The following is a 13,800-nucleotide window of genomic DNA, read 5'->3' as shown; positions in this document are numbered from 1 at the left end:
ATGGCAACAGCAAAAACCTTTAAGGTCTGTCTTGAGTGTAGTGAGCTTCACAGACACATCGGCTCCTCCTTGGTCTTTTCGTGTCTTACACACGACTGCCCAATTCATCTTCTTCAAGCACCCTTCACTCATATCTCACTTTTGCTCGTGGAATCTAGGTTCTAAAATCTTCAGTGACTTACCCTATTCAACAAAAGTAGCAAACAGAAGCCTAGCTTCCTGCTGTGAAGAACTTCCAGAGTATAATAAAGTTTTCCTATTTCCTCTCCCCACCCTCTCACCCCACGCCCAATGCCAGTTCTTTCAGTATGGTAATGCTCGCAGAAGATCACTGTGCCCATTTATTCATGCCAAATAGTGCCTGGGCCTCTGGCAAGAATCCAGATCTAGACTGAAGCTGGAGGGCCGGCCTCTGTCGTGGTCTTAATCACTCTAGGTATACTAATAGTGCGACGACAAACAGTTGCTGGCCTGGGAGTCAACCTCTGTTTGCTGAGATGATAAAAGACGGATTTCTACTCTTGTTCAATATGACGCTTCTGTGCTATATTTATTAAACTTAGCGCCGATTAGTATCTCACTGCATCCCCTCATCAACGACAGTAGTGAAAACAGAAGCAGTACCCAACAAGGATGCCCGCCCATCTAGAGTCTCACTGACAGGCGGTTTGATTCTCCTTACAGTATCTTTTTGGCCCAGCAGCAATATGATCTGGTATAGGGGAGAAATCCAGGACTCATGATTAAAGGGGCTTTAGTGATTTTTTTAAGAATCTCTCCAGGAGACATGAACATTTTTAAAGGGGCTGAAGATCAGATATTTCCTGCACGTGACACATTCTCAGAGCAAATCCCTGAACCCCGGGGTTAAAAGGGACCTTTTACGCCCCCTTTCATAATCACTACGGAAAAGAGGAAGTCGTTTTTGTAGATGGTGTTTAATTAACTCGGTTTTTCTAAGGGATGAAAAAGCCCTTGTCACAGTTACAGATCTGCCACACAGCATCCCTCACTTCCAAAATTGTTCCCTGGTGGGGATTTCTGTTACAATGTTGTAACTAATGGAACCGAGCAGAGCGCATCTCAGACCGGAGAAGCAGCAAGCGTGCTGAAACTAATTTCATCAGACACTGAATGGTTTTTATTTTCTGTATGTGTTTGTTTGACATGAAATTATTTTCAGCAGTAATATGGCAGGGAGAATTCATTCACTCAGCAATCAATAATTGTTTTAAGTTCTCCGAATTCTGAACACAAAGCTATAAAAATGTGAGCTCTGCAAGGATTGTGTTTAAGATGGCCAGGAGGCCCTCTTACGTCTGTAAACCTGGAAAAACTAACCACTACGGCTCCATAGTAACACCTGGGAGGAGGATATAATACCTTTTCAGTTCTTAGTACAGGGGACGGGAGGGGTGACACACCACTGCAATGCTAATCCTCAGGGGTGGAAGCAGACGTATCATTAAGTGTGGGCCAACCTGGGCTACATAATGAAGATCCTCAAGATGAAAAAAAAATATAGAATTTCCAATATAGAAACACATGACTGACGTTCAGTAAATGACAGTTATAGGTATTACTAACTACTGTAATTTGAGACAATTAAGAATTATTCAGATGTAGACTCTAGATTTTAAATGTATATTTTTAATATATATGTGAATATATATACATATATTAGTACAAGGAACAAAAGTAGAGTATGTTGGACAAAAAAGGGGTCTAAAGAGAAGGAATGGGGAGAACAGAAATGTAATAAAGAAAAGAACCAAATAGTGTGTTTCATTCATGTGTAAAATTAAGGGACAATTAAGAAATGAAATTTGAATACATTTCAGGAAACTAACCAAAGTTTGGAGAATACTACTAAATGCACGCATCAATTCTTATATTATTTCAGAAATATGTGCTGAGCAGGAAAAAGGAATTTTTATATTCATGTTTTTCTTCTTTTAATTTTATCTCCATTTAAAAAAAATATCATAGAACAGCTAAATTGCACTGATAAAGCTCATTTTATGAAGTTTAACAAAGTTTAACTGTTCCCAAGTTTGAAGGCTTAAAATAACTTCCAATTTGAGCAAAGGAAGGGGGTAGTTTGAAACGGTCTCTGTCAATCATATAAAAGATATTAAAGAAATACAAGTTTATGGAAAAAAGTCAGAATTAGGGACTGCGGTTTGACCTAGGATGAGAAGAAGTATTTCTGAAGATGCCCGTATGATGGATGGGGTGGTCCATCAAACAAGGCCATGCTGGATGATGAACCAGACTCACAGAGGAAAGGCAGATCAGCGACTTCACTCTGTAAAGAACGCCATGGTCCAAATGTTTTGCTATTATAAATGTATCTGGGGATATTTCCGTCTACATGGAGCCTTTCCCACAGCAGTCTGTGGCTCTTTAAAGCTTTGACTTAAAGGTGCTTCTTGAGGTTGGGAACTCTCTTCTGTCTGTCTGTCTGTCTGTCTATACATTTACCTAGGAGACATTAGTGCCCAAGAGAAAGGGACACGGCTTTGGTAGAAGCTTGTAGAAAAGTAGGGCAGCACAAAGAGGACAGAGAGCTGCCCGAGGGAAGGGAGGGAGCACAGGGCTGTAGGAGCAGGCTTAAATACTACAGGCTGACGCATTGCCACGTGTTGGTTATCACTACGCCTCCGTGAGAAGAAAAATATGTGGCAACAGGCTCAGTGAAAGAATTGTTAGGAGAGCATCTTCCCCTCAGAGAGGAGATCAGATGGCGTCTGTTCAATTCAGGGCCACGGTATGGAAATAAGGGGCAGGCTTTACAAGAGAACATTGGCTTTGGCGATAAGTGTGCATGAATTGTTTCTGGCTACACACCAGCTGAAGGGAACCACATGTTACAGGATTTCAATAAATACCAGCAAATCCTTACTTTTCTTTCACGTTATTGAAGTTTTAACATTTATTTTTTGTTCCCTCCCAACGTGACATTGGTTTTCTTTGCTGCGAAAAATTTAGACTGTCTTATTTAATGCGCTCACCTATTCATCAGCATGGATAAGTCCTTTACACGTGTCATAAAAACCCCGCCCTTCTGTATGCCTGTTGTAGAGTGAGTACTGGTACTAGCAAGAAAAATAAGTAGACAGTTGCGTCGTAAGGCTGAACCATGGGAAGTATTTTGTCTGTTTCATCATCTCATGTTGTCCTGTACAAGGATAGAAGGCTTAGTGAACTTTGACCTCTGACACCTTCTTAGCAAACCTGATGGAGGCATCATATTTGCATTAGTCTGTTCCACATGAATGTGACAAAATCGCCCCCAGAAATGTTCTCAAATTCATGATATAAATGAACAGGTATGATTTTTGTCTACATAACCCTGTCCAATGATTTTGACTCGATACAATGCCGAAGCAATATTGAAATCTAAGGGAAATGAGCTAAAGGAAGTGTGAAATGGTGTTGAAGAGATGACTCAGCAGTTAGGAGCACTGGCTACTCTTCCAGAGGACTGGGTTGGCTTTCTATACCCCGCAGGCAACTCACAACCATCTGCAACTCTAGTTCCAGGGGATCTGATGCCCTCTTATGGCCCTCTTCGTGTACTGCATGCATGTGGTGTTAATAGAGAAGCACACAGCAAAATATCCACACACACTAAATAAAAATAAATAAATAAATTTTTTAATTTAAAAGGTGTGGAAGAAGGAAAGTTGAAATTCAAGTGGCTGTTTAGGGGTGTATACCACATACTTTTAAGATAGAAATCTAATCCCTATAGTTAACACAGGAAGCATGGAGAATTTTAATGTGTTCCTACTTCCCTGAATTTTAATATTCATCTTCTGAGACATAAGTATTGCTTGGCTCCTTTACCACTATGTTTTAAAACCGCGGTAGCTGATTCCCTTTGGGGATGTGAGGCGAGATGGCTGAGTAGCTGGAGGCCCAGTATAGAATTTGAATAACCAGCCAAACAAAAAAAATGGCTGCCAGTTGCCATTTTGAGCATGTGTGTTTATTGTTACTATTATTTGGGGGATTTACTTATTTTTATTTCATGCACATGAGTGTTGACCTGTTTGTACATATGTGCACTGTGTGCATGACTGATGCCCTTGAAGCTAGAAGAGAACCTTGCATCCCCTAGAGCTGGAGTTACAGATTCCAGGTGTGAACCACTGTGTGGATGTTGGGAGCTGAACCCCAGTTTTTCTGCAAGAGTAGGAAGTGCTCTTAGCCCTTGAGCCCTCTCTCCAGGCCCTTCTTTTGAGTTCCTCAAATGGAACAAACCCAGGTGGATTTGTGAGGAACTAACACAGTAAAAACCACAGCATAACGGATATTTGTTTTTCATTGTTTTATTAAGTATCATTATCAAAAAATGTTATATATGTGTGTATTCATATATATATATATACATGTGTATTCATTGCCAGTGTCTTCATATGATCATCCTTGATATAACCCCCAAAAGACAGTTTCACCTGAGGTTGGGCTTTTATAGCTCTTCTACAGCTTTTCAAACACATGAAAGGGAAACCACTGCCCATACCAACTGCACCTTTGGCTGCAAAGGATCGGGCTTGTCTTCATCATTACTCTTGATTTGTACTTTATAGCTCTGCTTCTACGCTTTCAGTTCTGCTTTTTTTTTTCTTTTGCTAGGGCTTTGAAATTCTCACAGGACGTAGGCTAATGGATAAACCTAATACTGGGTGGATAAACTGGCCTTTCTGGAAAGAATACGTTAGTCATTCTAAAGAATACTCAACTCTTTGCCCCGTTAACTGGCAAGAAATATCACAAGGTGCCTCATCTACAAAAAGTAGTGAGTCGAAATCCCTCAAACTCTGAGAGTAAGTCTCCCACATAGCAAGCTTCAGGCCAGAAAGAGCTACATAGCACGACCTTGTCACCGACAGAATGACACAAAACTGTTTCATTCCCCACTTTTTTTTTTAACTATATGAGGTGAATTTGGACAAGATGATGACATTATAATGTATTAAACTGTTTTCTTGATGTGTCTCTCCTAGTCAGTCTTAGATGATGGAAGTATACCTACTGTGCTTCAGAGAATATTAAAACCTGCAGAAGGATACAGAATCAGAACAGGGTTGTAAGGCAAAGTACCAAATACAGTTGTTTCCTGTTTTCCCGCAGCCTCCATAGTGATTGGGAAATGGTGGTGTGAGATGGAGCCCTGCCTAGAAGGAGAAGAATGTAAGACACTCCCTGACAATTCTGGATGGATGTGTGCCACAGGCAACAAAATTAAGACCACAAGAGTAAGTCCACTTCAAATACTGCATTCATGTCTCAGATTGTACCATTTGCTTTGCTCTTGCATTGGCAGCAGTCTGAAGGGCTTTGAGTGGGACAGGAGGGGAGATTTCCTTTATCAGGACATATTCTAGATTGGGTGGGTCAGTGTCCATCAATGAATTGAAAGTTAGAACCTGACCTTTTTGCATTGTGTAGTTCTTTACATTACAGAATCCCAAATAAAGCAAGGGAGGAGGCATCAGTAGGGTGGTTACTTGGGGAATGTATCTTCCAACCACAGTGCTCAGAGTGATAAGCACATGGCTTGCTTCATTCATCCAGGTGGTATGCTAAAAAAGACTGTGTTTAAGTACAATCATGTTTAAAGGAATTTTAATGACATTTTAGAGAAATACAAAGAGATTTGTAAAATCAGTAATTATTCCTTGTTTCTCTGGTTAAACCAGGAGCTTCCTAAAATGTTTGAAGTCTGTAGGTAACATTGCCTCATCCTTTAGAATCAGTGTTATACTGCTATACCTGGGTGAGGTGATGTGGCTAGGCCAACCATTAATCATGTAGGGACTGAAATGTGTCTGGAATGTAAGACACCTAAGGGGGGAAGGTGAGTGGAGTTCTGGATGCTTGAGAGAGATTATTTATTCACAGTACAAATGCATGAAAATAATTTAACAGCTGGTATGATCCTATGCTATGTATTCCCAACTGTCAGCATATCAGCCCTGGAGAGTTTGTGTGTGCCTGTATGTGTGTGTGTGAGTACCTGTAACTGGGTTCGTGTGCTTTCATTTCTTGTCATTTAAAAGTGATCTTTACGAGTTCGAAGTCCACATGATAAACTTTACTCTAACAAAAGGTTATTCAATTTTTTTAATTTTAGCTACAACATAATGAACCTTCATTTGATCCTTCTCAATATCCTACTGTCAATTAGTAAAAGTGATCTTTACAGCTATGTGGTACAGAAATCAGTAATAAAGTTACATAACGCTATATAAAACATTCAAGTTCTCACATACAAAACAAAGGATTATCACTATAGACCATTGACTATAGTGGCCAACAAATGGCCATAATTCCTTGACTTATGGTCAAGAGGGATTTCTGAACAACCTCAGCTTATTAATATGAATCCTTATGTCTCTGAATAATTCAGCACAGGTTTTTGACTCACATTTCAATTAAACACTTACATAAGGAAGCATCGAGAAATGAGGCTGGCTTGGGTTGTTTATACTCAAAGAAATTGTTTTAATTAGCTGATGGAGGAGGCCAATTTTGGCTCTGGTTATGTTTTCTCTGAAACATACCTGGACAAACTAGAACACTTGAAGCTACTCTGAATTTTAGTTAGAATCCAATCAAATTTGGTCATAACAAATCATTTAGGTGTCTTACGCCTTCTCAGTCCTTCTTCAACTGATGACTGATGTCCTTTATGGAAGGCACCCCATTGCTCTCACACTGGCTAAGAATCCAAAACTCAATAATAAAAATGAACCCAACTCAAATTATTTCAGTATTCAAGCATAGAAAATTCCATGAATCCCAATTCAGAGACTCTTTGGAAGATAGACTTTGTACTAAAACTGAGAATGAGACAATCTAAACAATGGAAATATCCAGAAATAGTTCGTGATACCTTTTTGAACACTGTCCAACATTTATCCAAATTCTACCTCTATTTTAACCATCTGGCATGTGGTAATGCACCTACAAACACTTTCCACTTTGAAGGAGGCTTGTGCAGAACCTGATCATTGTAATTGAGGTTGTTGTGGCTGTTTGCTCCACACTTGGTGCACAGAGATTGACCCAGGCAAATGAAGGTCCAAGAGAAATAAACCGTGGCTGATACTGCTTTGAAAGTTAAGGGTGTATGTGTTCTCACACTTCTAAGACTTCTCAAGGCTACTTTCAAAGTGGGCAAAGCGGACACTGAATAAGGCTGTGCTTTATAAACAGTGAGAGAAGCAGGCATTTCTCTCACCTTTTCTCTGCTAGATTCCTAAAAACTCCCAGATTGGGAAAAAAAGACTCGTTTAAGCAGTAAACACAGCCATTGAGCCCAGACATTCGTTCATCCAGGAGCCCACATTCAGAGCAGACTAACATCACCTCTTAGATAAGATATCTCCCAAACAAGGTCTATGCTAATTTTCACACACTACTGTGTATTTTTCCCATGAGATTCCATGTAGGCCTACCCATTTCAAATACTGACTCTAGCAATTTGATTTTTAAAGTAGTTTAATTCACAGAGGGACTTCAATCGTTACGAGTTCAATTTTTATTGTTATCTAAGAGGTAAGAAACATAGAAGAACCTACTCATTTTCTTCTTATATGTAAGATTGGTTTAAAACGAACACTGCCCACTATTTTAAAAATGAAAAAGGTAAAAGATATTCTAAACTCCTAACTGTTAAAATGACAAGTGAACATTTCTTTTCTCTTTTTTTTTGTAGTTTAAACTTATTTAGATTTATTTATTTGTATGTGTATGAGTAATTTGCCTGCATGTATCTCTGGGCACCATGTGTGTGCCTGGTGCCCACGGAGGCCAGAAGAGGTTATTAGGTCCCCTGAAACTGGAGTTACAGATGTTGGTAGACCACAATGTGAGTGCTGGGGACAGAACTCGGATTCTCTGTAAATGCAGCCAATACTCTTAACTTCTGAGCCATCTCTCCATCCCCAGGTACGGGTTTTAAATGTTCTTTTCTTGAGGTTAATTGAACACATCTCTCTACACAAGAAGAAGTATTTAATGGGGGAAAAAGCCTTGCTTTTTAGTTGACTATTCTTCTTAGCACTCAATAAATTCTCAAATACTATTTGAGAACTGAACACAGAGAAATTGTGTTTCTCTAGATAGCGACAATGTGTTCACTAATTTGAAAGAACCACAGTTGATAGCCTCACCATTAGTCTCTATAAGCAGCTCAGGAACCTCAAAATGCAACTTGCCTTTCCAAAACAACTGTAAGGGGGCTGAACCAAGCTTCAAGGAGCACTGAACTGAGCTTCCATGGTCCAGTTGAAGAATAAAATGAATAAGAATATGAGCAAAGAGGTCAAGACCATGGAGGGTTCATCCACTGAAACAGTTTACCTGAACCAATGGGAGCTCACCAACTCCAGCTGGACTGGGAAGGAACAAGCATAGGACCATACTGGTCCCTCTGAATGTGGTTAACAGTTGCATGGTTGGGGCAGGCTGAGGGGCCACTGGCAGTGGCACTGGGATTTATCTCTACTGCATGTACTGGCTTTTGGGATCCTATTCTCTTCGGATGTATACCTTGCTCAGCCTAGATGTGGTAGGGAGGGCCTTGGACCATCCACAGGACAAGGTGCCTTGCCCTCTCTTGGGATTGGATGGGGGTGAGATGGATTGTGTAGGGAATGGGAGGAGGGGAGGGAGTGGAAATTTTGATTGGTATTTTTTTTAATTTAATAAATTAAAAAAAATAAACTATAAGAATAAACCCTTAATGGTCCCATACATAACAACTCTAAGGGAAGTGAGTATTTCTTTCGAGCTGTTAATTTAAATACTAACTCTAGGCCCAGGGAGATGGTGCAATTGCTAAAACAATTTCTGGTCAAGTATAAAGAACTAAAACCAGACTGCCACGCCCCACATTAAAAGCTGTGATAACACATGTTTATATCCTGCTGGCCAATTATTCTTGCCAAATCTATAAGCTCTGGGTTAAATGAATGATCCTGTCTCAGAAAACACAGTGCAAGGGCCTAGATGAAGACATGAACCTCTGGTGAGCTCCATGTACATGTATATACACACACACACAGAGAGAGAAAATATGTATGCACACATAACCAAAGATAAATAAATAAAACAAATTCTATGGTAAAGGACTTTGCCAGAAAGTTCCTAGGGACTTGATTCTTTTCCCTGGGAAATCAAAAACCACCAAAACCTTCCAGGGGAGGGGGGACTCAGAAAGTCTCTGTAATACTGACAAGATGTTTCGCTGTGTGATGTACTTTAAAGATTTCCAGTGTTCATTTTTAAAGGAGGGCTGGAGAGTAGAAATCACATGTATCACCTAAACCAGAATGAACAGGCTAAGGTAGCAAGCCACAGTGCAAACGACTCATGGTAATAGTGAGTCTTAGAGACAGTATAAACTAAGGAGGTAGAAAAGATAGATGGAACAAGGCAAATCATTTTCTACCAAGGGATTTGGAGAGATAAACCTCAGAAAGACAGAAGATCCCTGGGAGTCACCATATAAGAATGAAATATTCATGTTTGGGAATTTTGCAAAGATTCAGTGCTGTAGAATAACATTGATATCACACTCCTTTAGGGAGAAGCAAAGTGTCATGCCCACACATTAACCTTCCTCACCTTGAGCATTGCTTGAATTATTTGATTAAATTGTTTTATTGTTATATAATAGCAAAACTAAACTAAATGTTGCCTAAATTTTTTTTCTGTGTTTCCAGATATTTCTTAGCACTTCTTTTTATTTAAAATAATGTATCAAATAAAGACTTGGAATTTTGGTGAGGCTGTACTCAAGCTCAGTGTCACAGAAACCTTATATAGGAGGCACAATGGCTTGATTTAGAGCAGCAGAATTTCCCACAGAGGAAATGAGCTATTTGGAGCGTGTGTGTGTGTGTGTGTGTGTGTGTGTGTGTGTGTGTGTGCGCGCGCGCGCGTGTGTGTGTATACATACATACACACCTGGAAATGGGATGTCAAGTGCTTTGAAGATACTTAAGATAAAGGGATGAAATTCAGAGACAATTGTAGTCAATTGGAAAGAAAAACAAAAGGATGAAGATTGTAGAACGTAGACGGATTGATTTCCTCGGGAAGAATCGATCATCTGTGGATTTGCTTCAAACCAGTGGGGAAAAACAATAATTAGTGTGTCTTGTAAACTCAAGGGTTTTTTTTTTCCACTTAAGCAAGGAAATATTGAACCTTAAATTACACAACAGAGAATAATAGTCATCTTGTAAAGTCACTGCTTTTGTGAGTGGCCAACACAATCCATGGTTTTCTGTTGATGGTTTCTTGGTCTCCCTCAGATGATGACTTTCAATTTGAGAGTTTTTGTCCATCCTAACTACCCCAAATTCTTTTATATTTAAGAAAGAGAGGAATATCAGTTTTGACACCTTCTAGCTTCTTCACTAAAATTCTACCAGGTCTAAAATGTTTTGAGAGACTGTGACATTAAACTTCTGATTTCTGTTCAATTTCCAGTTGAAATACAGAAAGGGAGGGAGAGGAGAATATCAACCTCCAAGGAAGTAATATCAAATTGCTGTCAAAATTAGAAAGCAATTGGGAGGGAAAAGAGGGGCTTTAAATATGGAGTTGGCTGAAAGGGTCAGAAAAATGTGCAAAGGGAAGATAAACTACTTCACACAGTGCCATTCCCCCCCCCCCCTGAAATGATCAACACAATCATTAGTTTAGTCAGGAAGTACAGGTAAGCCTCTGGTGTCTAATTCTAATGTGTTAATGTCCCCAGGATTTGATGGCAACATGACAGAGTCTCCCAATCTTCTGTGTTGGGTTACGAAGGAAAGAAAGAAAGTTTGGAAGAAAGGCAGTTTCAATTCAGTTTGGTGAATGTTACTTTATCTTATTTATAATGTTACTTTATATTCTTTATGTGGTGGACAAGAAGACACTGTAAATCAAAAGTTATGTCCACCATTGGAATAAAGGAAATAGTGGTTTTAAAAATTCTCCATCATTGTAAGGAGAGAATTCAAAATAAATTTATGAAAAATTCCCATGCAATTCTGTAGCTGGACCAAGCAATGTTTGAGTGCAAAATTTTACTATTGCTCTACCTAACTTTGAAAGACTTGAATTCGTTTGTACTCCTGGATTCAGGAAAATCATTTTCCAAAGCTATCACGAATTAGGAGGGCTTGGAATGTACCTCTATGATACCCTGGTGTGCACAAGACCATAGGTTTGGTCCTAATATCACAAGAAATTGAGATGATAAAGAACAATAACAATATTTCCCTTAAGCTGGCTTCTCCGTGTTAGACTCCTTGTTCATGTTCTCAGCCAGTGGTACCTTGAGCATGCATATGTCTTTAACATTTGAATCTTTGGGTCTATACTGAGATGGACTAAGTGGCATGTATAGATGTATAGGCATGTTCTTGATTCCCAGTTAACACTCACCATTGGTTGCTACAGTTCCTCATCTTATAAAGGTCTTCTTCTGTTCCTCCACATGCAGGGACTAATCTAGGCAATGGCTAGCAATGGCCACTCCTCAATGGCTTATAATAGAACAGCTACACAAGGCCATGGGGTGACGAGTTCAAATGCTCATCATAGGAGCAGAGGTTGATTAAGTTATTTACGTGGCCCAATGCAACAAGAAAATGCTAGGTCCTGATTGAAAATTTATTGGTGAATTCCATACAGTAGTAGCGATGAAATAAACCACCTGTGGGACCCTTATTAGTCCAGAACCCATGGAATTGGATAGCAGTTGTATAACCATGAAGCCAGCTCTGCGTAGTCATTTCTCTAAGAATCTTTTTTCTTGGTTTTGACACAAAGGAGCTGAATGAATTTATGGAAATATGGAGCATCTGTTCACATATTTTAGGTATCAATGGAAACCACCTGAATGAACACACTGAAATTAAAAACATCCTCATGTTCTGCGTGTGCACATTTCTTTTGTCTTCATTTCTTACTTTTATTACTGAAATATCTTTCTTTCTTTTATTTCAGATTCACCCAAGAACCTAACAGAAGCATTCATTATACAAATAGAAAAAACAACCTGTGGAAAATACATTGCGAGGATTTAAAATAGCTTACATATTTGCAAGCCAAATGGATCTCTCTTATTTGCACTTTGACTGGTTACTCAGAGTGCATTCGCTTTGTGAAACAGAGTATCCCATAAGAAGACTCGGGATTTTTCTGGCAGCATCAAGGGGAAAAGACTTTTAAAAAAATCAAAACAAACGAGTTTTCTCAGTGAAGTTTGGAGGATCATGAAGAACGATCAATCGTCTTCTAACTTGGAACTACCATTACTTTGTACCATTTGAAATATATGTATATATAATATTTTGAAATATTATATATTCTCTTCAAGAAATGAACAGTACCACAGTGCGAGGTGGCTGGTGTATCCCTTTTGGTTTGGATGTTTAGTCGGTTTTGTTTTGTTTGCCATTTCTTTTTCTCTTGGTGAGGAGGATACACGTCCGTGTGAGAATCCAACATGGCGCTCTCCCTGGAAGGCCAGCTGCAGGCAGACTCCTGGAATCTGAGGCATCCTGACAACTCTGAGTCAAGAGCTTCCCTCTGCTTCTCCCTGGTGACCCAAGGAAGCTCTTCGTCTTGTTTTATTGCTTTCTACCTGTGCAATATTAGCATGCAAGCTTGACTTACATAACCATACTTTATATTCGATTGATATATAATAACCGTTCTAACCTCTTCCAGGAAAATATTTTTAGAACTACTAGCTTTTCCACAGATAGGCAAATGAGGATTCTTGAGGGAGCTGCTCCACCACGCTTTTAAGACTCTGGCAGGGTGGCAGGATGTAGATCCCTATATTAATAAGTCCTGTAAATACAATGTCTTAGGGCTTTGTATAGCCTCCTAGACTGCAGAAGTGTCCTCTGATTAAATCCAAAGTCTGGCATTGTCAACCACATCGTGCGGTAGTGACGCGTCTTATCAAGGCACCTCTTTCTATGTTTGATTTGCTTTTTCCTAAGGTATTCGCATCTCCTCCGGTGAGATAGAAAGGCTATGAAAGCAATTAGGTTTCCCAGTGATCTATGTGACCAAATGTTGGACAGCCCTATTAAAGTGGTAAATAACTTCTTTCTTAACCCACTTGTCCTCTGTGTCTGCCATTTAGTTTTCCAGACTCTGCTTCGACCAAATCACAAGAAGACCCTGTTCATATTTGTAGTTAGCTAGAAGGTCTTTGAAACTACGGAGGCTACTATTGCCAACAATAAAGTATTTTGAAACCTAGAAATTGATGAACATGATTGTAGCGATAAATCCAATGACAACTGGGTCACTTCCATGTGGGTCACGCTGATAATTACATGGGGCTCACCCCCACCACAAAGTCATTTCCCCTGTCTTTTTGGAGTTGCTGAGCTAAGAGTAAACATCTTCCCGCTTAAGACCTGCTTTTCCTGGGGGAAGTTTTAATGGAACTTTACACGCCTGTTACCGTGTCATCCCAGAAGTGCAAGTGTTGTGTTCTGTTTTCCCCCAAACTTAATCTCTGGCCTCTGTGTTGTTGGAGATTCTTCCTAAATCAACAGCACTGCAGCCCCTGACTCTGGACTCTCTAGTATCAAACCTTAAGTAAAACTCAAGATGCCCCTTTAACTCTACCTAAACAGCCTGAAGTTTGATTGAATGTGTGAACTTCTAACCAGAAAATTTGATTCTGTATCTTGAAGTCCTGTAAAAAAACATCTAGAGAAAGAAATAGAAATCTTGACTGTAAAATTGAGACTTCCA

General features: G+C 39.5%; 1 protein-coding gene across 1 annotated transcript in view; it reads left to right on the top strand.

The window, feature by feature from the left end:
• Positions 1-13,148, top strand: part of Tafa1 (TAFA chemokine like family member 1) — a 510,096-nt gene extending 496,948 nt beyond the window's left edge. The window contains exons 4-5 of the mRNA XM_075983393.1: positions 5,143-5,267; positions 12,025-13,148. Of these exons, the coding sequence (XP_075839508.1) occupies positions 5,143-5,267; positions 12,025-12,042 (143 nt within the window). The 3' untranslated portion in view covers positions 12,043-13,148. The remainder of the gene's footprint in view (positions 1-5,142; positions 5,268-12,024) is intronic.
• Positions 13,149-13,800: the final 652 nt, after the last annotated feature.

The sequence above is a fragment of the Microtus pennsylvanicus genome, chromosome 8, assembly GCF_037038515.1.
Source record: "Microtus pennsylvanicus isolate mMicPen1 chromosome 8, mMicPen1.hap1, whole genome shotgun sequence".
NCBI lineage: Eukaryota > Metazoa > Chordata > Mammalia > Rodentia > Cricetidae > Microtus > Microtus pennsylvanicus.
The sequence above is the reverse complement of the archived record's forward strand: the minus strand, read 5'-3'. Positions and strand labels throughout refer to the sequence as shown.